The 24,648-nt window shown below is 42.5% G+C and overlaps 1 protein-coding gene across 1 annotated transcript; it reads left to right on the top strand.

Annotated features, from left to right (window-relative positions):
- The first annotated feature begins 461 nt into the window (after positions 1 to 461).
- Positions 462 to 22,697, top strand: OLFM4 (olfactomedin 4). The gene is made up of 6 exons (XM_030036407.2): positions 462 to 545; positions 2,706 to 2,783; positions 6,575 to 6,727; positions 12,763 to 12,975; positions 13,912 to 14,065; positions 21,834 to 22,697. Exons 1-6 carry the CDS (start codon positions 465 to 467, stop codon positions 22,625 to 22,627), a joined length of 1,473 nt encoding a protein of 490 aa, XP_029892267.1. The 5' UTR covers positions 462 to 464; the 3' UTR covers positions 22,628 to 22,697.
- The last annotated feature ends 1,951 nt before the right edge of the window (positions 22,698 to 24,648 follow it).

The following is a 24,648-nucleotide window of genomic DNA, read 5'->3' as shown; positions in this document are numbered from 1 at the left end:
GGGAGGATGTTTCTGGTGTGTGAACAGTCTACCCTGACCTGCTCTTCTCTGTACCTGTAAGAAGTAATAAATACCACCCAGACCTGTATTGTCTGCATAACTTAGAAGGAATCTAAGAATTTTTGTGATTCAGTCACAGTAAGAGGAAATGTCTATCTACCTGTCCTAGCAAATAAGCACCCGATATTCTGTATAACCAAGATTAAGATTAGATACTGCACCACAAGGGAAAGCTTTCCTGTTAGGAAATTGGACGTAGTTAATTTTTGATGGTGAATAACTTGTATGTTCTTTGTACGTTAGTAATTTGGCACCTATAATTATATGACTTCATGATATCACTTATCCAAAAACTTAAAAAAAAATATCATGCTAGTTCCTTAAGGTTTGGCTGGGGAAATCCCCAGACTCTACTATAAAAGACCTCCTTTGTCCCTTTGCTGTCACATCTGCTGGCTGAGAAGATGAAGCACACACAGGTGGCTGTGCTGCTCTTCATGGAAAGCATGATTGTTCTGGCTGGATCAATGGCAGCAACAGAAGTGGTAAGATGGGGGTCTAATAACCTGAGCTTTGGTGCCTTCTTGTCTTCTCATGTAATTTTGATGGCTGAAAATTCTTGTAAGGTTACTGGAAAATTCTTAGGCAAATGTTGAGATCTCTACTTGGAGAAAGTTTAAAGTATACCTCCATCCTCCCCCCAACTAATGTGTAGGGACTGGGTAATAAATGTAGAAGTGAGGCACAGGTTTAAAATCAGAGTCAAATTCTGCCTTTGGTTAGATGAGTGCAACTCCCAGTGAGGATCTGAGTGGATATTAAATGCTCTGTGTAGCTTCTAATTAATTAGCAAGGGCTTATAGCAGGAGAGGATCCACATCTTTGATGTGGAAGGAGTTGGGAGGTGGGGGCTTTCCCAGTTGCATGGTTGCTATCATACTCTGTGACCAGGCACGTGGAAGCCACGCTGGGTGGTTTTTGTGGGGTGCTCTCCCTCTTCCCCATAAAACTGTGTCTGGATGGGCAAGAGAATTCAAATCAAAGCCATCAATCAGAAAAAAAAACCCCAAACCCCAAAGCAACAACAAATCCAGGGAGGAAGGGAGAAGAGAAAAATTTGAAAAAAAATTTTAAAAAAGTAAAAAATTACATTAGTGAATGATCTGTTTTAATTTTGTGCTCTTTTTTTTTTTTAAATTTAAAACTGAGCTTAAATTATCAGAAGAAAAAGTTTGCAAACAGCTTAAAAGCTCTTCCAAATGAAACAAAACATTTTGGTTTTGTTTGACCCAAAGTGACTACCTTTTGGTATTTTTTAAGTTAAAATCTGGAAAAAAACCCATTTTGGCTCCCAATGACTTTCTGATTTGTCCGGTTTAGTCACCAACCAGAAAAATCCTGCATGCCCCTAGTTATATTTTTTGAAGTTTGGGAGCGCTGTGGATGCAGGCAGTGAAGTCAGCATCTCCTGGGAAGGTGCTTTTATCTGCTCAAGAACAGAAAGTTGCAAAAGTCCAGATGGAGGCGTAAATATACATTGATAAGCTGAGGGTAGAAAGCTTAATATGGGAGACATTTCTCCTCTGTCTGCTTAGCTTTAAGCTAGTCCCCAGTTTGTGTAATTTACACAATTTGTGATGCTCTCTGCCCTACCACTGTTAATTGCTATTAGCCGCCCCCTCCATGTTCGGTGTAATCATATGAGCACACAAATGCTTGTTCAAATGGGTTTATTTGACAAACTGTCCCACAAAAGCTTGTTTACGCTGTGCCCTTTAATAGACCTGCCCTTTGCCGGCCATTTGGATTTCCCCACCATTCCCTGGCTCGGCAACGGGGCTCCGGCTGGGATTTGGGAAATGCAGAAAGATCCAGGGGTGAGTGCCCTGTTGCGGGGGAAGCCCATTTGACGCTCCGTCTGTCACACCATTTGACATTGAGGGTGTCTCGCTGCAATTCCCAGTTTGCCACAGATTTTGGTGAGACCCCGCTACGGGCGACATGGGGACACGGTAGACCTTTAGGGACACACAGTGCCGTGCCAGGGTGACAGCCGCTCTCCTTGCTGTGGGAGCCAGCCACAGATGAAAGTTAAAGGGGATACGTATAGTCTTACTACAAAAAAGACTTCCAAGGTGGAACCTGGCTGTATCCTTGGCAGCGTGGCGGCTTCTCCCAGCGCTCCCTCCCTGCGGTGGGATGCTGTCCCCTCCGTGGGGCTAGCGGCAGAGCGGGACGCGTGCCCCAGCCGTCACAGCTCGCAGCCTGACAGCTTGGCGTGAAAGGGGCAGCGAGTCCTGTGCCGAGAGGCTGGAGCGGGCATCCCTGCCGGGAGGACGGTAGTCTCCGGATTTAGGGCAGGGGGGCACGGTACTGTCGTTTTAGACTGCCACGCTATCTGCCAGGGCTGCCTGTCAGAGCCCCAGCTCACACCTCCCGGGGCAGGCTGAGCATCCCCTGCCTCGCACTGGTCACACGGAGCCTTTCTTCAAGAAGAGGTGTCTGCGAAGTGACACTGTGCCCGGGGAAACGTTAGTCGCCTCAGCGGCAGATCAGAAAAGCCAATTAATTTTACAGTTGCTGGGGATGGCTCCCATAATAAAATCAAAGTGCTTTGGAGCTGCAGAATGGGGGCTAGCTGGTGGGGAAGGGATGGTGCCATATGCAGGAATTCACACTGAAAAAGGCTTTCCTTTGCTTTTTAGACCCCTCTTCTCAATAGGACGCTTCCGTATCTGACTCAGCCTAGCAAGACGACTGGCAACCTGCACACTGCCCCAAAGGTATAACTGTTACTGTTCTTCAATAAAGTCCAGAAAAGAGCAAAATTAGGAACTTGTGTCCCATTTTTTAAATGCTACACAGTCACTTGGAGGCTTAACCCTGATACAGGTCTGTCAATTAAGCTGGCCAGGAAAAGCATTTAGGTGTCGTGTATCCAGGATTTTAGGCAGTAGTGAATACCTCAAATCATCAGTGCTGCTGCCATGTCATTCAATGCCTTAATTCACATCCAAAGCTCTGGCATTACCTTTGTGACTACTGAACTGGACCCCAGACACGAAACAGCTGGGGCCGTGGGGGTTTGATGGCCATGTACCAAACAGTTTGGTGGTTACAGCCTCCCTGGAGGAAGGGGAAAACTTCTTTTCAACTCTGTCTTCTCATGTAAAGCAGAACAGGGCCTTAAAACTATCTTCTGAGAAGTGCCCACTTGTGGTTGCTGGGGGTAAGAAAATCTTGATTCTCCCTGTTCTACTTAGCTCAAATTTTATTCAACTATTTACTGATAGAGGGACTTGAATCTGATTTCCATGCCTTCTGGTATAGTGCTCAAGTCCATGGTCTGCGGATTTCAGGGTTTGGTTTCCTTCCCTCTCTCTCTCAGTGACTGCTTAATAACATGTTTGCTTTGGAACAGCTTCAGTGGGACACACTTGCTCTGAATGGTCCTGCAACCAAGTGTCAAGAACTGAGTTTGTCCAAAGCACAGCTCCAGATCGGGTTGGAGATGGTAGACAGTTTGATGGCAGGTCTTCACCATCCAAGCTAGGCAAGTGTGGCAGCTGGGAGGTGTGGAGAGACCTCTTCTGAGAGAGAGTTAAGACTCTGGCTCCAGTAGAGTGTTTAGGAAGTTAAATGGAGTCAGGAGTCTCTCTCTGAGTCTCAGTAGCAGGTCCCAAACCTCATCCATCTCCTTGGTCAGCTGAGGCGACCTCTATCTTTGCCGTGGCCTCTGTCCCTGCCGTGTGGTTTCTGTGGATCCCATTCTTTGTCTTAGGATGAGCAAGTAGCTAATTCAGAGCTGTGAATGCCACTGGGCTACAGCGTAGCTGGAAATTAAGCACTGAAATGGCTAGGCTGTTTTGAGGATGTAACCCTAAGTCCACATTTAGGCAGCGGAATAAATTTCCTGGTTTCCAGAAAATTGAGTAACTGCCGGCTCCTACTCCCTTTCTTAAATTGAAAGGATGTAGAAAAGGAACATTTCTCATAGCTTCAAATATGTATATGTAACAGCTTAATTTTACAGAGTGAAATGTTGCTGTCAAGTCCTTGCTGTAAGCTAGGACAGTTTGCTCTCTTTTAAGCATTCAGTGTAAATTATTAAACCTTAAAAACCATACAACTCCATCAAAAGTAACAGCCTGTCTTGTGCATTTTTGTACAGGATGAGGGAAGACATTTTTGTTACATGGTTGTCATTTGACTGGTATTATATTTTGATTGAAGCACTGACTGACCCAAGGGGCTTTAAACTAAACAAAGTTTCTCGGTCTTGTCAACATCATGATGCCAATGTTTGTAATGCCAATGGAAGAATGGAAGCAGTTCCGTCTGCCCAGGCTGTCTGCTCCTTTGGGGAAACCGTCTCTTGGCTTAGATATAAGCTGCACTTACTGCAGTGAAGCTCTGCCTTCAACTCAAGGCTCTCTCCTAACACAAATGTTAAAATAGAATAATTTTTTGTCATAGGGAGTTTAAATGCACAAGTTGGAGGTTTTTTGGGAGATCATCTCAATACATTTATGAATGGTTTGTTTCGCACATGAAATAATCATGGTACCTCTAGACAAACTGATAGCTATATATAGTCAAGACTGTAGTTTATAGCAGAGTATACAGTGTATAGTTCACACTATATAATGTATGGAAATGTATATGTATGTATAGTACACACTATGCCATACTATCTATAGTATACTCTCTCTTCATATACTTATAGGCATATATGTTATATTTGTGTTATACACAGAAGGGATAGTATACCATACTGTCCACACAAAAATTAGCATGCCGGTGCACAACAGTCTTACAGAAGGTCCCATATCCTCACTAAACCACATTTATTCCTTCTTTTCTTTTCCCTCCCCCCCATCTGTTTCTTTTATTATTGCTGAGCAACTTGCCATCGCAGTCATGCCTATACGCAGAGGACTCAGAGGTGCAGAAGCATTTAAGTGACTTAGGAACCTATTTTTCATAGTAATTGAGGTACTGATAGCCATATCTTCAAAAGTGCTTGGAAACTTAGAAATAGTTGGCAGTATGTTCTCAGTGGTAAGCTACCTGGCAGGGAAATGGATGGAAGTTATGTGCTGGGCCATTCTGGAATGCCATAAGATACTTCTTTTTTTCCTTTCATGTTAAATGTCTTCAACAGCCTGTCTATGAGTGAAGTTTTAAGGCCCATGGTGCTTGAATAACACAGATAAAATGTCTTTTCATGCTTTCTTGCAAAATGAGATGTGTGCTGTTTGTTATGGCTGTGGTAAAGAGGTTGCCAGAAGTGTGAACTGGGATCATTCCTGCTTGCTGCTGTACTCTTCTTGGGCTCACAGATCAAGACAGCTTTGCTGCTGGCCATCGCTGCATGTTCTGGGCTGGTTTGATGGTGAGGAAGTTAGTTGAAATCACTGTGAAAAAGCAAGGGAAGAAGTGCTGAAATGTCAACTTTCAGTAGATAGTTTTGTTGTTTGCTTGTTTATTTTTAAAAGGGAGAGAGAAAGAGAAAACACTTGAATAACACTGGGATTTCTGCAAGGCAGGAGGAGACATTATAGAAAGAAGTGCATTTAAAGAGCAATCTGTAGCTTTAAAATATGCAGCTGCATTGAAGTGTGTGCCAGAATATTTTAAAGTAACATCAAATATCTTTATTAATAAATTCGGGATAGGTTTATGAACCGGGAAACGTTTTGTGTACAAACAAAAAAGAACTGCTCCAAACATACTCAGTATTCAACCCAGTGTTTATAGGAAATTATGTGCTTTGGCTGTAAATTATGGCAAGATCATGAATTGCCAGCCGTGACCTTTCCATACACCATGCACGTTGCTCCAATGGTGATGCTTTGAGCGTGCAGACAACCAGGACAAGGTGATTCATCCTAATGGCATGGGCAATAGCTTCGCAAACTATCCACAAACGTGGATGGGCGGGCTGTGATATGTGGGTGTTACGTGCAATATTTTGTAGCAAAATAAGTATCTCTACCTTAGGCTGAGCCTGCGTATTTAATTCATCACCTTTCAGTGGTGTGTAATTAAATGCATATGTCTGTTTGCTGGGGCTGGCTGAGAAACCTCAAATGAAGCATTTTTCTTTTCAAAACTTCCCCTGCTACTAGTTCTATTTTGGTGCTTTCGTCTCTATGGATGGAAATGTCTAGATGATCTGATCAATTCAGATTAACAGAGCAGTAACTGTAAGGCCTAACTTACTGAGCTATTATTTTCCTGCTGTTGTGTGCTTTTCTATCTGCTGGAAAAGGTATTTCATTATCTTAGGAACATTGTCCACAAGATTGGGAAAGTAAGGACTATTATATGCCTCTCTTTTTCTGGTGGTAAAATCTTTACAGCAATATTTAACTATTTTCAGAAAGATTTGTAAGGCTGAGTCACAAAAATTGCTAGGTATTTTGAGTTCCTTGGAAGAAAAAGGTGAAAGCTACCTAGTATCAAAGTTGTTGATCTCATGATTATCACAGCTCATATTATTGTCAGACATTAGCTACTGCTTCCAGAGTAGAATATTAACACTTTTTTCCTTACCAATTTGTTATTGCAGCTCTTTGCCAATGTGTCCGGCTCCGTGGATGACGAGGGAACTTGTCAGTGCTCTGTGTACTTGCCAGATACCACCTTTCCAGTGCAGAAGGCTGAGCAATTGGAAATTATAGCTGCAACACTCTCAGAGAAATTTGAGACAGAGCTTTCTCAAGTAAGGTGTTCTTTTCTCATAAATATAACAATTGTACCTTTGCTGAAAAATGGTTGCCTGTGAAAAAGTACAGCAGTCAGCGCTTTTCTGTGACGTGTCTTTCAAACAGCGGGGAAGAGGGCTCTGTAAGAACAAGAACGGTGATTAAATCTCGAATCTTTGACATTGTAGCATGTCATACATTTGAATGTCCTTAGGTCTCTTTTCTAGGCCTTTGCAGCTAGAGGCATATGGTATTTTTGGAAGAATGGTTATATTTTGCCTTTTTTGGCTCATTTTTATTGGTTTGAGATTGCTACACAGAGCTATAGGAAACCAAGCTTCCTGCTCTTTCATGTGTTATTATTTGTATCGAGCCAGCCAGATTGTAAGAGGGAAATGAAGGGAAAGTGGAGAAAAGTCACCGCAGCCCAGAGTGACGAAGTAGGTGAATATTTGCCCCTTCGCTTCTTCTGCTCTCACAGATTAAAAAAAAAAAAAAAAATCAAAAAAATCAAGTACCTTCCTTGTCAACATCTGAAGCCGTGGCAGTGAGACTGCTGAATTATGCATTGCTGTTGAAGACAAACACACCTTCCACTACTTTGGCTGCTAGTTGCATGAATTCAGATCCATTTTTTGAGGAACTTGGGCAAACCTACACATGCTGCGGTGCACTGGGTAAAGCTGCCTGTGAAGACAGAAATCTGTCTTTGACTTTTGATAGTGGATAAATATTCAGAATTTAGATTAGGTGTCCAGCCGAAAGTGTTTTCTTCAGGAACCAAGCATCTTAAGAAATGAAGTGTCCTTGAATTAATCAGCAGAAAAGGCACAGCATTAAATTATAAATTCTAACCATAAATATTCATAACCCTTCTCTGGTATAATCAAGAACAGATAAGAAGTTGTGCATAAAAAACACAACAACAGGCAGAGGATCCTGTGGTAAGATCTTTCAGTTCAAATCATTTGTTTTGAAAGAACTGGAGCTAACAACGAAACACATTCAGCTGCCAGCAGGGATATGAAGGGCAAGCTGACAGAAGCCCCACTGCCTCCAAGCACAGGAGTTACCTGATCCCTTGCAGCATGGAGGTGTAGCTCAGAGTTAACGATCCATGAAAACCACTGAGATTTCAAGTCCCCATACTGTTCCCACTGTGGTCAGTGCTGCCATTTTAAGCTAATTGCACTGGGACAGGATCAGGGGCACGATTCCCAGCCAGAAAGTTGGCGTGATTCTTCAAAGTGTTTGTGTACCACCTTTCCCCGTCACCTGCCCTGGTGTAACCAGTCTCTTACCAGTACTTTCCTCAGAATGGTGCACCTTTCCTTTAAGATGTGTGACTTATCTGCCAGTGCCATGCAGGTCTGCAGAGAATCTCAAGTGCTGCTCGACCTCTCTGTGTGGACAGCCTCAGATCTCCACTGAGTTCAGGCATCTTGCTCTTATAAAGACACAGGTTACTATAGATACCTAAAATTAGGTGTCCAGATTTGTATCTGAATCTCACCTCTAAATTCAGGGCAAGCTGAATCCCCACCATGGACTTTAATGTCTAGGTTGCCAGCTGATGTCAACCGGTGTAACTGTGTTGTCATCCTTAGGTGCCCAGCAGTGTACCGCAGTGTAGACACCGACCTTGGCTTTCAATTCTTGCTGCAGACAGTGAAAATTCTTGACCTAACTCAGGCTTGACTGAATTTCATCCTGTCGAGACCAATCACTGAAGCAGTGTTACAATTCATCTAGTTAGACAAAGTGTGACATATACTTTGGGGTGATAAAGGCAAAGAGACACTTTGGGTCAGAAATGAAAAAGAACAGATTGCATTTTGGTGTAACTCTATGTGTGTAAGATTTCTCAGTTACGATGTTGTTTTTCTGTAGAAAGAAGAAAGCTGTCGAGCGCTGCCCTGTTGATATCTGAACTTAAGTAATCTGAAATCTTGTGATGCACCTTCACCTTTCCAGCTGTGGAAAAAATCCTCCTTACACAATCCTGTATATTACTTTAGTCATGATAATACTCATAGAAAGAAGGAAATAATGAAACGGAGGAAAGCCAAGCTCTCATTATTGATCATTATTAGAAATGATCCTGAGCAAATTCCTAAGGAATCACGCTCAAACAACCTAGTCTTACCACAGGGGTGGGAATTTCTACTGAGTGCTTCCTTTTTTGACTCCGAGAATCCATGCTTTAGTTGCTCTTCTAAAACACCCTTCGAAGCTCATGGGAGCTTTTCCTGGGTAAGAGCTGCAGGATTGGAACCCTTAAGGATGCTTTCCATGTGCTAGAAGTCCCAGATAAACAACCTGATTGAATCGTTAACCTTTTGCCTGATTGTAGGCTAATTCAAAAAGCAAGGGGGTCCTTTTATAGAATCAGCAGGCAAGGAAGCTCGCAGATAAAGAGATGCTCTCATGTGCCAAATGAGTACAAACCGTAGGCTGAAAATACCAGACTAATTTTTCCTCTGTCACATCAACCTTTGCCAGCATAATTATGATTACAGAAGTAAATTAACCTTTCAAAGCAAAGCGGGAATTGGCTGCTCTTCTCAAAAGGAAAGGGGAGAGGACACCTCCGTAACAGGGATGGATCAGCACGTGATCCCAAGAGAGAAAAGTGCCTTTCAGAACTTGGCTAACAACGGCCACAACATCCTCATGTAACAAAAAGAGGAGAAAAAAAATCATGCGTGACCTCTGCCAGGAACAGCTGTTTTCAAAATAAGTTAACCTGCAGTGGAATTCTGCTTGGTGTCAGCTCGAAGACTGCTTGCCAACCTTGCTCCGTACAGGTCTGTAGAGGTCAGGCCTGCCCGAAGCCAGTGTCCTGGGCCGAGTGACGTTATAGAGTTGCTGGTTTTGTCACTTCTTTCTTATCTTCCCTCAGTCCTTCCGCATTTTTTCTTTTACATCTTCATCTTGTACCTTTGTTCCCCCTTCTGTAGTCTCCAGGTGCGTGCTGGAGAAGTGTCCGTTTGCATGCTGCAAAACCTGTTTTGATAAATACCAATTGCAGGTAAATGACACAGTAAATGAACATTGCAGATTTTTCCTGCCCTTTTCATTCCACGAGGGTGACAATGCTTGGAAAGGAGGAAAAACTGAAACTGAGGAATTTTTTTCCTACATATGCCTCACATGGCTCCATTCTCTTCCTATAAAGGGCTAATACAGGCCCTATGCACTCGTCATGCACAACTTTAAGCTTTTATGACAAATGTGGCAGCAGTCAGTACTAGTTATTGGTCTGCATCCTTAAATATGGGATATGCACAGAATTTCTGTGCCAGCCTGTCAAGAGACAGTCCCTAGCAGGTAGATGCAGTAGAAGAGCAGGGATTACAAGCTGCTTAAATCTCTCTGCCAAACAGAGCAACATCATGTTCCTTTTTTCAACAGATATTTCTAAACTACTGAAACTCCTAAGCCTGATCCGAGCAAGCGGGAATGTCCACACAGGGCACTGCAGTGCTTGACATATGTGCTGGATTTGTCTGCAAAAGCAGCGTGGACCTGTTAGAGCAGCACTGCTGAGAAAATGATATTTGTCCAATAATTCGCCAGGGGAGCCCTTCGCTTAAGTTCATTGCGATGCTGGTGTGGCTGTACAGAGCACTGCAGAGTGCTGGGGCTAGTTCAGGCTCAACTTGTGTGCGTATCGCTCAGCTATACTCCACTGGATGGTGTTGACATGTCCTTAAATGACCTAGATGGTTGAACTGAGTGAAAACCCTCTGATGTGGGAGAAGAACTTCAGGTCTGTGTCCTGCAGCACTCTGTGATCAGGGCTGAAATAACCGTGTATGCCTTGTTCCAGCTCTCAGCATTTTGTCCAGGCTCTCAGGACCCTGGAGAAAACTCCAAATTCACAGGTTTCTCACTAATGAGTAGCCATCACTAATTCCAGAAGTCTGTTTATTTCAGTGATTTGTAGATTTGTCTGTATTGCATTATTAGTGTTAGTATTAGTATTACTCTGAGAAAGGTTATTAATACCTAGCTAGATTTCCAAATACCTCTGTGATATACATAGCTTCACACAGCAGTGCAATTTTGTTCAGGCATGGGCTTGCTTTACATTTCTCAGGCTGTAATCATATATCCTTTCTTCTTTTGTTGTGCAAACTCTAGACACACAGTTTAAACATTGACCTTTGAAGATTTTTTTCAGAAGATTTTTTTTGAGGGTATCTTCCAACTCCAAACAGATTTTGGTGATCAGTGAAAGTGTGAGGTCCAACTACATCTGGCTTTTCCAAGAACATTGTCCAGTATTTCCTACCATTCCCTCCTGAACAGATGATGGTGACAGCTAGGACAAGGGATCCCAGCTGCCTCTGTTGCCAGCCAGTTACAAGGAACTAGGTCTAAGCCTTTGTATGTTATTTTATGATTCTTAATTATAGTAAATTGCTTAGCTTGAAGTTACCCTGGCTTGACCTGGGAGATCTAGAGCATCCAGCGTTATGAGTCAGGGTGCTTTTACTGCAGCTTATGGAAACTTGCAGTTTATATCAGAGCAGCTCGAAGTCTGGCTGCACACATTTAGAGCAGAAGATCCGTTTCAAACTCTAATTTGAATGCATGGGATTGAGCAGCCTGTTTTTGGTGTACATTACGTATGTGCATGCAGAGGTTTGGTAGCGGGTTCTTTCAGATTTATAGTGTAGTTGTGCCACTATTGAAAATTATACTTCTGAAAAGAGGGTCTTCTCTCTTACGGTTCTCCTTCGTAAGTCACATCACTGAATATCTTATGATCTTAAAGGATCCTTTCTGCCCTTCATGAATTTCCACACCGTGGGCTCCCACACCTCCTCTTTGGTACACAAAGGGTTCAATCTAAATTTAAAGTAATTATTTGATGTGGTTTTTGGGGTCCCCCTCCCAGGGGCTGCTGCCAGAACAGGAAAATGGGGGGTCCATGGTCTTCACACCATGACAGGATTTTAGATGCTATTCCAGAGACAATGGGAAAAATACTGACTTTCATTTCATGTTAAGATAATGCAAGAATGGTTGGGAGGATGTGGGCTAAAAATCTTTCAGTCGAAGAAGTAATAGTTATGGAAATCATAGTGCCATAGAGAGAGGGACTTGTATTACAAATACCATCTGAGAGTATAAATACGGAGTTACTGGTGCAACAAACTAATTATACTTATACCTACTTCTTACCTTTCATGATATAATTATATTGATTTAAGGGAAAAGAGAAATTATGTATCTTTCCCAAAGTGTTAAATTTCAAGGAGCTAACATTTCCCAAGGGATGTCCCAAATCCGTATAATATTCTTAACATTCTGCATCACAATGCTTGTGCTGTGACCTTTACCTCAGCAGATACATGTGTGAAAATATATTTATCCGGACAACTGTTTAATGGTTCAAAGGCTGAAAAGGCTGCTAGGTAAATTACTTTTGCTAAAGCCTGCAATATATTTTACACTTTCATTTAAACCAGATTTGATTTTTAACACTGTGTTTAAATATTTTCCCCCTGCCCAAAGACAAATCCCAAACCAGTTCTGCCAACTTTTGAGACAATTCAAATGTACACAGGGTAAAATCCTATTGGATTCAGAGTTAATAGGAAATGAAGTTGAAAAACTTGGGAATCCTTTATTGCATTTTTCAGCCTCCTTGGTTTGCTTTGTGAGATAATACACTGCAGATTTCCTAATAAAATTTTCGCCAGTGTAAGTTCTTGGCATACTGAGGATAAAATTAGCTCTCAGAGACAATATTGGCAAAGAATTAAAAAAATGGAAGACTGCGAGTAAAATTCTGCCTTCAGTCATCCCCGGGCATTCCTGAGGGGACTTTGTGGAACTGCCAACAATAAATGAGGGTTAAATTTCACATTTTTTATGTATGTGATGAGAATTTCATTTATGTAGTTTATGTGAAGAATATATATGTCAAGTATGTGGAAGTTATGCATGGGGCACTCAGAAATATAATAAAGGTGTCAAACAGGCTTGTCTTATTTGCTAACCTGGACATGAATATGTACCTTTTTTTCCTTTCTTTAAGGTTAGAGAGTACTCAAAAATGCTTGACCTGTATCAGCAGCAAATCCTTAATCTAACCATCAGAGTGGAGCATATGGAGAAGAGCAGTGTATCTTACACAGAACTGGACTTCCAGTTACTGAAAGTGGAAATCAGTGACCTAAAGAGACTGGTCACACAGCTGAAATCCAGCCTTGTTGGAAGCAATGTCATCGTTGAGCAAATATATTTGGAGGTATTGCCAAGGTCTTAATTAGCCACAGAGGGTTCAAACATACAGATAGTCTATTCTCTCTTTAGTGTGTAGGTTGAGGAAATGTAGCCTGTCTCTACTGCAGCCAGCAGAATTATTTTAGCATTTCATCAGCGTAAACTAAAAGAAAGCTTGACCTTAAATGTATTAAGATCTTTTTCCTTGATATAGAGCACAGAAAAGCAAAGAAACCCCAAAACGAATGGAGACCACTTTATTTTTGCCAAATACCTGCCTGAAAGTTAACAGTTTTGCATAGTGTTAAGCATATGAGCTGATTAAATTATTATAATAAGTATTAATTTATAGACCCCTATGCTTGAAAACCTCTGTGCTCTAACTTAGATAATTAAAAAATTAGCTTCTGGTTGCTAGGGCAGTGGCCCAATCAATATGAAATCAAGAAGTGGGAAAGACTATCACCTTCCCAGCAGACTATAAATCACATTTGCAAAACTGTAGTTAATCACTCACCTAGAGAGAATAATTACTTCAGATGGAAAGTGAAATATCATTTTCTCCCTTGTCCTCTAGATCATCAAGTAGGTAATTGGGAAGATTATTTATCTTTGCAAATAAAATTTCCAGATACTTTTGTAAGGTTGGAATAAGTACTTTTTATATATAATAGCTAGTACTTGCCTAAGACTTACTGGATATGTTTATACTACGTATAAAATAACACTATATTTTTGCATTATGTTATACAACTGAGTGTTAAAGCATTTCCTTGCGGTCACATACCTCTGCTGGAAATGTAAGGTTCAGGCTAGCAGGATAAGGACTATTCTTAGGGATGTTTCTTAAAAGCTGTTCTGTAGCATTTTCTGTGGTATGATCAACCCTGCCTGCAAATATCTGTAAAATGAAGTCGACAGAAATTTAAACTTGCTCTCTTTTTTTTTTTTTTCCCTCTAGATCACCAATCTGACTATACTGGTAAATGAACTAGAATCACTGGACAAAACCAATATCCTTGCAATTCGTCGACAAATTGTGTCTCTGCAGAATCAATTGAAAGAGTGTGAAGAGGGCATGAACAAAACTACAGTACCCCCTTATTTCCCACCAGGTAAGCGTTTCTGTTGTATATCAGATAAGGAACAACATAATGCATGGTTACAACAGTAAATGCAGAGATTTCCCTTTGTTAATATTAAATACAATTGTAATGATACTACTCAGCTCTTGAAAAATTGAGCAGACAGCTCCTAATGTTTCATCAACGGGTTCAAAAGGAAAATGAGTGCAGGAAACAAACTCTTTCAGACACAGTAGCTGTTTTCAACTGGAAAAAGTTGTAATCTTCCTCTCACCCGCAGTGCGAAAAGTGAATCTCTCCCCCCCCCCCCCCTTCTCTTTTTCAAAACAATTACCTTTTTTTGTGGGAAACTATGCTTTTTTCTTTTTCTGACCAGCTTTGATTTTTAATAGTTCCTGTAAAAGTGACCTGTGTCATGGCAATTTTGCTCTAATGCTGCTTGGGAAATGTATGAGCAACAGTTGATGCACTAAAGCTGTTGGTATGCAAGCTCTGGAAGATAGCTTTGCATGAAGATTACTTTTGCTTCACAGGCAAAAGATTCTTCTAAATCAGAAGGTCAAGAACCTTGGGGGGAAATTCTGGTCTCAGGGAAATAAGTGGGAGCTTTATGACTGATTTCAGCAGAACTAGGATTTTATAATTTTCTTAACTAGGAAAGGTTATGTTCTGGGGCTTAGATCAGTGGTTCCCAGAGTGCAGTTCATATAAATGTATCAAAAGTCACAGGGCATGCAATAATTAGTTTACAACTGGAATAATTTCTGTCTTGACCGTGTGTTCAGCTTGAAAAATCACATTGTGAGTGAATCATAGTCTGAGAAATTTTGAGAGTCAGATATGATACACTGGAGCAAACCGTTTAGGAAACACTAGTTTAGGTATGCCAGGTCAAGCATCCCACTTGCTAACAGACAGGAGGATTTATCAAACTGTGTTTATCCCCTGAGTGTTTTATACACAGGGGATTCCTTCTGCCAGAGTATTGTAAGAGCGAAAGTGCTCTGTTGTGTACAATACCCAGGGGAAGAATCCTGCTTTTTCACATAAGCTGGTTAGCAATCAGCTAGAGCAGCCCATAAAAAAGAAGGAGTGGTGTCCTGCTTGCAAGGAGCACAGATTTGCACCTACCACCATTTACCTTTCATCACCTTGGGGTCAGCTAGTTCAAACGTCTCATTGGAAAGGTGAGAGGCAGAAATACAAGCTTCCCTTAGGGTCAGCAGCCTTTCCTATTGCGATCTCCTTAGGGTTTCATCGCGGTGCGGGCAGCTGCCGCACTTCCCTGACAGGATGCGCGAGTAACACCTTGTCTGGGGATCAGGCAGGAGAGAAAGCTGGAACAAAAACCTGCATCGCAAAATCTCAGGGCCCTTCTCTGCTCCTTAAGGAAGGGCTTAAAATGTTTCAATGAAAAAAAAAAAGCAAAGCAGAGTTTTAAAAGTATTTGAAGGGCATCTCATTGATTTATTGAGGGTGACGGTGTGTGGAAAGAAACAGCCTCTTTCTCTTCAAGCCTACAGCAAGCCTTTGTTTCACTGAGAAAGTACTGAGCTCTCGAACAAGAATACTGTGTCCTTCCATGAGTGGTGGAGGAAGGGGCTGCTTTCATGCCTGGGTGGCTGGCGTGAGCGTCTGTGCGATGTAGGAGCTTTCACAGAGTGGGAAAGGGAGGTCTGTGCTTCACAGCGCAGCTCCACGCAGGGATAGGCAAGTCGTGCCTAGAGCAGGATGATAGCTCTGGGATGGGTAAATGTAACTGCATAGGATTGTGACCATAATAGAGTTATTTAGCGTTGCTTCTTAGGGCATGATGGGGAGGTGGATAGAGTTTATCTGGGACAAAACAAGGTATTGCTTTAGCATTGCCTTATTCCTGACTGGTGTGCCAGCTACCTCAGGCACCTTTGCATGTCACTGCATTGTGTGGGAACCACCGAGCAGAAAATAACCTAGAAGGTGCAAAGCCCCACATGGTATGAACGCCAGTAGCTCCAATGAATTCCAGGGAATTACCACCACTGACATCAGCTGAGGACATCCTCTGGTGTTACCTGTGAGTTTATCTCCTGCCCACAGCAATAGGAATGCCGGAGGGGTTGGACGATGTGTGCGAGCGTATTGACATGGCCACCTTTAGGGTGAGGGTGGTCTCTGAGGTTGGCATGAAGGAATGGCAGAGCAACTGCGGAGGGCTGGCAAGTTTTCTGCTTGTTGGGAGATGCCAGCTATACAGATAACCCAGGTGGTATGTAGGATCAGATCCTTGCTAATCCACGCAGGACTGGCGTATCCTGACTTTGTGTGCCTGGCGGGGAGCAAATGTTCTCTGGGCAGAGAACTTTGTAGAGCAATTACATGTCCTGCAGACTGTATATGAAAACAAGTAGTAGGAGGAAGATGTTATTGCTTGGGGAGATGGAGTAAGTATGTGAGAGAGCTGCATTTTCTAGATGGTCATTTTGGAGGCTTTGCATGGATGCTCACACCTAGGCCTCTGAAGATCTCATTTATGCATTTGAACAAAATTTCCATACGTTTTCTCTGCAAGCTTGAATGCCTTGAATTCCTGCCAAACCATTTGGCCTTGCCCTGCTTTTAGTTCATATTATATTTATAATGTTTGTATTAAACTGACTCTTTGTCCTGTTTTCAGACTGAGTTTTCTTTCCCCCTTCATCCTCTCTCCTGCATATTTTGGGTAGGCAACATGAACTAGAGAGTTTGGCTAATCCCCAAGCTGCCTAAGTCCGTGAGTCTAAAGGCAAGTTTAATTAAAGCTTCTTGCTTCTCAGTGCTGTAGCACACAGCCCCTCTGACTCTGTCCCCCAAGGCTTTTGCTGCTGTATTTCTCAGAGTGAGCAGGCCTGTTCCCAAACAACATAGCAGAAAGAAATCACGGGTCTCCGTTTGCCTTTCTCTCCATCTGGAGAGGTGGGTGTCTGAGATGGGGCTCAGTAAATATATAGTTAATCATCCTCCTCATCATCACTGGCTTTCCTATCTGCAGCAGTTCCTGGCATCTCTCTCATCACCACTCCAATGGGAAGAAATATTTATCCATTTGTTTTTCTTTTATGCTGATCTCACCTGGTTGCATCAGGGCAGGTATAGAGAGAAAAGACCCCAGGATGGTTCTCTGAGGACTCTGCAGCAGATTCTTTGTCACATCTCACTGAAATTATCTGAAAGAGGCAGCAGGGAGAAGTGAGTCAGATGAAACTCTCAAAGGCAAAAAATAAGAAGGGAAAAAAAGAGCAAAGCTGGTTTTTTCTGGCTTTTATCTATTCAGAAATTAAGGATTTCAAGTTACTGGTGAATAGGTCTCAGCAGGAGAAAGACCTGGTGTAGCCTAATGCTGAAACTCAGGCAACCCTATTGGAGTCTTACAGTGATTTCACTTTTACCTTATGTTTTACCTCCTATGTACTCAAGATATCTGTGGTTTTTAAGCGTTTCGGGTTGTGTTTTGAAATCAATACATCCATACACAACGAGAGAGACATGTCTACAGGCACCTGAAAAGAGCTGGCCAGTGCCTCCTCTCCAGGACTGCCCGAACTGCCCCTGGAGACACGTGTATTTCTCCATTGCCGACGGAGGGAGCTTAGCTGAGGCACCTGAACTTTTAGTAGCCTGAAGGTAGGTCAGATGAACTCCAGCCTTCCACCTCATCTCCCGTTAGACGCTGACAACAAAAGTCTTCTCTGACGCAGCTGTCTGCCTGTGTCCGTGCCCTGTGATACTGGCGAAAACTGAAGTGTCTGTGTGGGTTCCTCCTATGTCAGTGAGACTGTAGGAGCCAAGATGAGCCTTTCCTTGAGCAGCTCTGTCTCCTGTGTCTCAAGCCGTAGTAAGGCTGGTAACAGCTCACACATCTGGATGCAGTGGTTCATCTGACGGGAGAGGAGGGTGCACATCTGGTGCTTGGGAACTCGTGTGAGAGCGTAGCACCAGCCTCCGGCCTCTGTGCCCCTCATGGGAGTTCCTTTAAACGTGGGTCCCACCTTGTCTCGTGGTCTTCTGCTGCATAAGCAAACGGTGGTCCCTTCTCTTCTGTGATCAGATGCAGCTGTTGGTGGGGGGAGGCTGCTGGAGTTTTTTGGGCGCCTGTATTGTTGGAGGGAGAAGTTGATGTGCTCTGCAAGAGCTTTAGAGTGGAGTAGGTGAAGCGAGACCCAATGGGATGCATCTCATGCTCAGTTCTGCAGCCTGTTAGCCAAGCAAGTCAGGCTCCCTCCAGTCCTGACAACTAAATGCCAGCTCCTTTTCTGATGAATCAGAAGGATTAGTAAACAACTGAGCTGAGATACTGGTTCTTTATGTAGGGAGAAGGAGAAGTACGTGTGTATGTACACATACTACATGCTACATAAGCGTGAAACAAAGGAAGGCAAAAATACCAGGATGTCATTTATCAGTGGCACAAAGCAGTGCAGAAAGGAGTTAAAAACTTGAAAGTTTGAATAATGCATATGGATTTATTTCAAGTACCTTCTAATATTTACAAAATTACATGACACTTTGTTTCCTTTGTGCATTTTTTTCCCCAGAAGATCCAGACAGGGAGGCAAGTTTAGATTAAATAAACAACAATGAATTCTTCTGAACCTGTGCAGAAGACAGATCACCCCCTGACTACCACAGAGTTTTTTGGTAAAAAAAAAAATAAAATTCTGGGAGAGTTTTCAAGGAAATCAAAATGAAGCACATACTCTATAGAAACCTCAGACAATTTTTGATGTCATTAAAACGGAACACGCTTCTAACTTTATTTTAATAATTCATTGTTTCATAAATAAAAACCAAACAAGTGTTCAGCAGAGAGCTCTCTTTAAGGGAAGAAATAATAATTTATTATTTCTTTTGTAAAAAAAGGTCTCTCTGCTGAACACACGTTTGTTTTTTATTTATGAAACAACGTATGAATTATTAAAATAAATCTGGAATTGTGTTCTGCTTAATGACATGAAAAATTATTTGAGGTCGCATATAGATGAGCTTAGCAGTACTTCACTACCTGCAAGCTTCGGTGCTATATTTTTCTAAACAAATCAAGAGTTTTAGAGCATTTAGTAACCATTTAATTCTGAGATAAGTTTATTGTGATTTAAGCACAGTAATATATTCAATATGTCACCAGCTTGAAAGAAGCCCTCATGCCGGAGGTAACAATACATAATAGAGATATAAGAAAAAAACGGCCCAAATTGATTTATGGAGTTGGCAGGCTGCAAGCCATTTTGCACTGTCTGCCTTAGCTTGCTTTCTTTGCATGAGCTGAGGTATAAGCACCTCCAAACGTTGGTATCCGTGCCAAGTGCTGAGGCCACGTTACTAGCCATGCTACGTGCCATTTCCAGAGATACAGCCTGGCTAGCCATACAGCAGTGCCTTCCTTGTGTGCTATATTTGGAAATGAGGTTTCTGCTCCAGGGCCTCGTCCTTTGTAAAGCACTTAAGTGCATGCTTAAATGCTCATCTGCTCCAAGCCAGGAATGCTGATTCGCATCGATTCTTGGTGGCACGGAGGGAAGCAGCGTTCAACCAGGGTCATCTCGCGTTTCAGCTGCAAGAATCCCAGGACGCGAGAGGGGCTGGCGGAGGAGATGGGGTTCTTCACAACTTGTGTCACCCTCTCTGCCGGGAGTCGGGCACTCAGTGATGCAGAGCTGCTCCCATGGGCAATACTGACCCCAAGGAAGTTGCCAATGCAGCCCGGGGACACAGGGATTTAGCTCAGCGTAGTGATTTCTATTTAATATAAAGCTGCTGCCCACCTTCCTCATAGATGTTGAGAGGAGGCTGCAGGTGAATCGCATACCGCCAAGTCACTAGCACAAGACAGCACGAAACTATGAGGAGGGGAAGATGTTACGGAGAGGAAGGATTAAAATACTACATTTTGTGAAAGGAGGTGACATGGAGAGCTTCACTGCCCAAATCGACTTTATACATTGGCACAAATGTTACCCTCTTGCTTGGACATTTCTAACATTCAGGCCACAGGTTTCCTTGTCCCAGAGGCAGAGCACCTTCCTCCTGGGCAAAGCAGATCAGAAAAAGATTTCTCTGTTTGCAACAGTCCATTTTTCACCAAATGTCTTGTTTCCCAGTCTTTTTCCAAGTAGAGTACTTCAGATTGTTCTGTCTCCACATTTCCCTCTATCTGTGGGACAGACTAGGATGCCTTTGAGAACAAGATACCTCCCAGGTTTTTCTGTCAGTGGTTTTAGGATTTTCCAGTTTGGTTCCATAAGTATTGTCTGGACTTGCTTAGGGATGGCCAGCTTTGAGGACAAAACCTAAATTCTCTGTTATTTCTCTTTCTTCTTTGTGCTAAGACATAGGTTATTTATATGCCAGACATCCCTTCATATGGCTGAGCTTATGAAGAGCCATTCTTTTCATACGGGCTGTAAGCAATCGTGATGTGGTACCCATGCAAAGTATTAAAACCTCAAAAGATAAGTTTGACTTTCAGCATTGATGCCACAGCCGGTGGTGCATAGAGTTCCTGTGCTGAGGGAGGTATTATTAACATCAAACAGTCGTGGCCATTAATGCATCCATTAATTGACATGTGAGACTTGGGTCTATTCATATTATACCCCATCTTTAATAAGGAAGGCTGTCTAGTGGCTAGAGCACCCCACTGAACTGGGAAACATGGGACTACCACTAAGCTTGTGAGCTGGTGCCGGTCACTTGACATCTCTGTCTCCATTACCTCAGGTGAACATACCCTTACAATGAAAAATCTGGGACACTTTTGTGGCAGTAATACAAAAAGCTAATGTTAACACTTGGATAAAAGCATGCTGGTTTTTGCCAGTGGCAGCTTCAGACTCATCAGAGGCCCACGGACATTACCGAGTGGAGGATTTTTTCCACCAGTGACTTACAATATCGAAAATTTTTCAGGAAACGGGAATGTCACTGCCATTCACCATGAGTAAAAGGAAAGTATTTCTTGTATCTAAATTCATTTTTCCATGATTCTGAAAATGGCTTCGTAGTTGATACGTGGAAAACAGAGCTGTTCTGGTTCAGCTTGAAGTCATATTCCCTTTAGAGTTGCCTCACATGAAAACTCGGAGTAATATCTGTCTACATTTCCTAGGCTGTGATTGTTACTGTCTGCAGATTTCTTTGAGGGCCTGAGGTGGAAGGCACCATGCGGCTGTGACGCACTGTTGTAAAGCTGTGATTCTGACAGCAGAATGCTAATCTGAAATGTGACTCTGGAATTACTGCTGCTGCTGCTCCTTCCATCTCCTCTGCAGTGAAATACACAGAAATCAGATGCTCCTCTTTCTTTTTTTCCCCATCTCCCATGCTCTCAGTTCCACTGAGGTAGAAAATAACCTAAAATGCTTCTGAAATTGTATTTTCCAAGGGATTTCCTAGTGCATCAGGCTGGCATGCATCAAATGGGTAGAAACAGAAATCGGTCCCTTCTCAGGAACAGCGCAGTGAGCACTTATTTTCTGCAAATTAGTCCTGACTGAGGACGGATGTCCCTATCTTTTCTCCACCCTCCCATCCTCTCCAAATAGCTGTAATAATATGTGCTCTATTTTTTTTACTAACTTTCTGAGTCAACTTGGAACACTTAGTGCTATCCAGTTGCTGACCTTGGCCCAAAATGAGCCTTTTACACATGAAGCTATGCATTTATGTCTGTGCTTTGCCACAGAGCTAATCCCTAGTAAGCACACTCTAGAGGCTACAGTATGCAAAACCCCTCTCCTAATGATGACATTTGGAAAACCTGTTTTTTTCTTTTTAATTACAGGTAGCTGCATTCACCGTGGACTGCTGAATGTTAGCCAGCCCTATATTGTAAAGCTGAACTGGAGAGGATTTTCCTACAAATACGGTTCCTGGGGTAGAGATTACTCTCCCTCTAACCCAGAGAAGGAAGTCTATTGGGTTGCACCATTGAACACAGATGGCAGATACTTGGAATACTACAGAATTTATAATTCCTTTGATAATTTGCTGCTGTTTAAACCCATGTATGAAAGTAGAATAAGATATGGGGAAGGAAGTGGTGCTGCCCTTTATAATAATTATTTGTACTATCATGCTTATAGTTCAAGACATATGGTGAAGCATGATTTAAAAACAAACACCATGGTTTTGAGGAAGGAGCTTCCAGATGCTGTTACCAATAACCGTTTCTCTTATGCAGGTGTATCATGGCAAGACATAGATTTTGCCGTGGATGAAAGTGGGTTATGGGTAATATATTCAACAGAAAATAGCATGGGCAACATTGTGATTAGCAAACTCAATGAGACCACACTTGATGTGCTAAATACTTGGCAGACAAGACAGTACAAGCCATCTGTTTCCAATGCTTTCATGTTATGTGGTGTTCTGTACGCCACAAGGCCAATGAACACTAGGAAAGAGGAAATCTTCTACATGTATGACACAAGTACTGGCCAAGAAGGTAGGATTAGTGTCATCATGGATAAAAAGTTAGATACGATCCAGAGTATTGATTATAACCCCACAGATCAGAGACTGTATGTTTACAATGATGGTTACCTTCTAAGATATGATGTGACCTTTCAGCCTTAGTATCTCAGTGACATAAGCATGCGATAAAACCGGCAGCAACTAAAACGAGAGATCTGATATGCCTTTAGACAACGCTCTTGCCAGTTTAGAGTTCGTCTGGTCTAATGTACTGTATCTGTGGATGTTATACATATTACTTATACTCCTTAAAGGAATTGCCCACGCCAGTCAGTAGTATTGCTGGCAGCAGTGTTTGGCAGTAGTGGGTTCTTTAGATTTTGATTGGTGTTTATTGATGCTCGGTGCCTTACAATTGTCCTGCCTCTAAGGGTAGATTTACTGCATAGATTTAGTGCATTTTGTTCACAGAAATTGATGGCACAGCCTATCTACTGACCGAGAAGCTAATTACCCACTGATGTGCATTTGTCAGTGTAACACAGGCAAGTCACCCAGAAACTGAGAATGAATTTCCACTGATCTTCATCAGAGTGAATTGAGGCCTCAGAGAAATTAATCGAAGGATTAAAGTAGTATAGGAAGTAGGCTTGGTCGGAGGACAGCAACCCATTCGTTTGGTGCAAACAGTAGTATCTGGCTCAAGGCTTCAGGACAGAGGGTAGAAATGCACTTTGCTGTTTGAAATCCTACCGCAGGGAGGGAAGAGAAGGCATTGAGGCATCACTGCCTTCGCCATCACTGATGCAGTGGGACAACCACCCCTGGGGCCCCCCTGTAGCTGCCTCCTAGCATTTCAGCCCTTTCCCAAACTGCCAGAGCACCAGGCTGGCTTCTCAGAGTGACTGGGGGGACAAAACCAGCAACAAGGCTTTCACCAACTTTCCCTCTGTCCCAGTTTGCAGCCCTTAGCAATTCCATGTGCCTAAACCTGGCATTACGAATGGTCTTACTGCAATCTAGCCATGTTTTGTGGTCACCATGGCTCCATTTTCCTGGCAGTACAGTGCAAGAAACACTTTTCCTTTCATTTATGCTCTTGTAAGCTGATGCAAATCCTCCTGTTGACTTTATTGGCCACGAGTGGCTCTTAGGTGTATGTCATGCATTGCCATAGAATGACAGCCATGTTATTTAATGTGCCTCTATTCAACATTTTTGCCATTCTGTAATTAGATTCCTGAGAGCCTTGTTAGTGTAGGGTCCAATTTGTTCCCTGGGTATTTCTGTCTTACAGCAAGGTAAGAGGTCTTGTGGAAAACAGAACTCTGGTCAAACTAGTTGGTTATACGATGTGGTTTGTTTTTTTTTTTTAATGGGTATTGTGTAATAGTTTCTGACTGTGTGTGCACTGTAACAATGTCTTACCTTCATCATGTCAGAAAGCAGGCTGAAATACTGAAATTCAGAGCTCTACAACGATGAAGCAAACAGTTTATGTGGTTCATTTTCTTCTGTTACCTATGCAATCAGGTCTGTGTCGTCTGATAATCAAAATCAATACGTATGCAAATGATTGCTTTTGTTTTAATAAAAAAAAAATATTTCAAAGGATCTCACCTGTGCTATAGAGCCATGTAAAGCTGCTTGTGACAAATAGGTAACTTCTGGGATGCAATGGGAAGCTAGGGCACCAAATATTTGAAACAGGATCATTGCACTCACTTGGGCTCTGTGTGCTTAAACAGCTCTGGGAACAACACAAAGGTGTGAATCAGTATGTCAACAAGTACCTAAGAGGAGCTTTATTTCCCCACACAGAAATATGTTAGCTGGTTAGGGTAATACTTCTCCACCAAGCTGAGATGTTACTCGAGACATCAGAGGCTGATGAACTGATGACACGTTTTGAAGCCAGGTGCTGCCACTTATCAGGTATCAGCATCTGTTTCTTGGAAACCTGTGAAATGAATTTGAAAGCCATGGAGGCATTGGTGCAGTAATCTGATCAGTCAGCACAGGCAGGGCTGCTGTGTGAATAATCCGTAACAGCCCAAGTAAGGACTTGGCTGAGAAAGGAAGAAGAAAACACTGAAAAAAATATTTTTTCCCTCTACGTCTGTATGCGTGTCACAGAAGGTGAGCAGCTCCCCACTTGTTATGAAGAAATGCTGTCAGCATGG

Source organism: Aquila chrysaetos, chromosome 14 (genome assembly GCF_900496995.4).
Source record: "Aquila chrysaetos chrysaetos chromosome 14, bAquChr1.4, whole genome shotgun sequence".
NCBI lineage: Eukaryota > Metazoa > Chordata > Aves > Accipitriformes > Accipitridae > Aquila > Aquila chrysaetos.
This window is presented reverse-complemented; position numbering and strand designations above follow the sequence as displayed.

Coding starts and splice junctions, on each gene's coding strand:
- OLFM4 (XM_030036407.2), top strand. CDS start 465: ATGAAGCACACACAGGTGGCTGTGCTGCTCTTCATGGAAAGCATGATT. Junction 12,976..13,911: donor TTGAGCAAATATATTTGGAG/GTATTGCCAAGG, acceptor TTTTCCCTCTAG/ATCACCAATCTGACTATACT. Junction 14,066..21,833: donor ACCCCCTTATTTCCCACCAG/GTAAGCGTTTCT, acceptor TTTTAATTACAG/GTAGCTGCATTCACCGTGGA.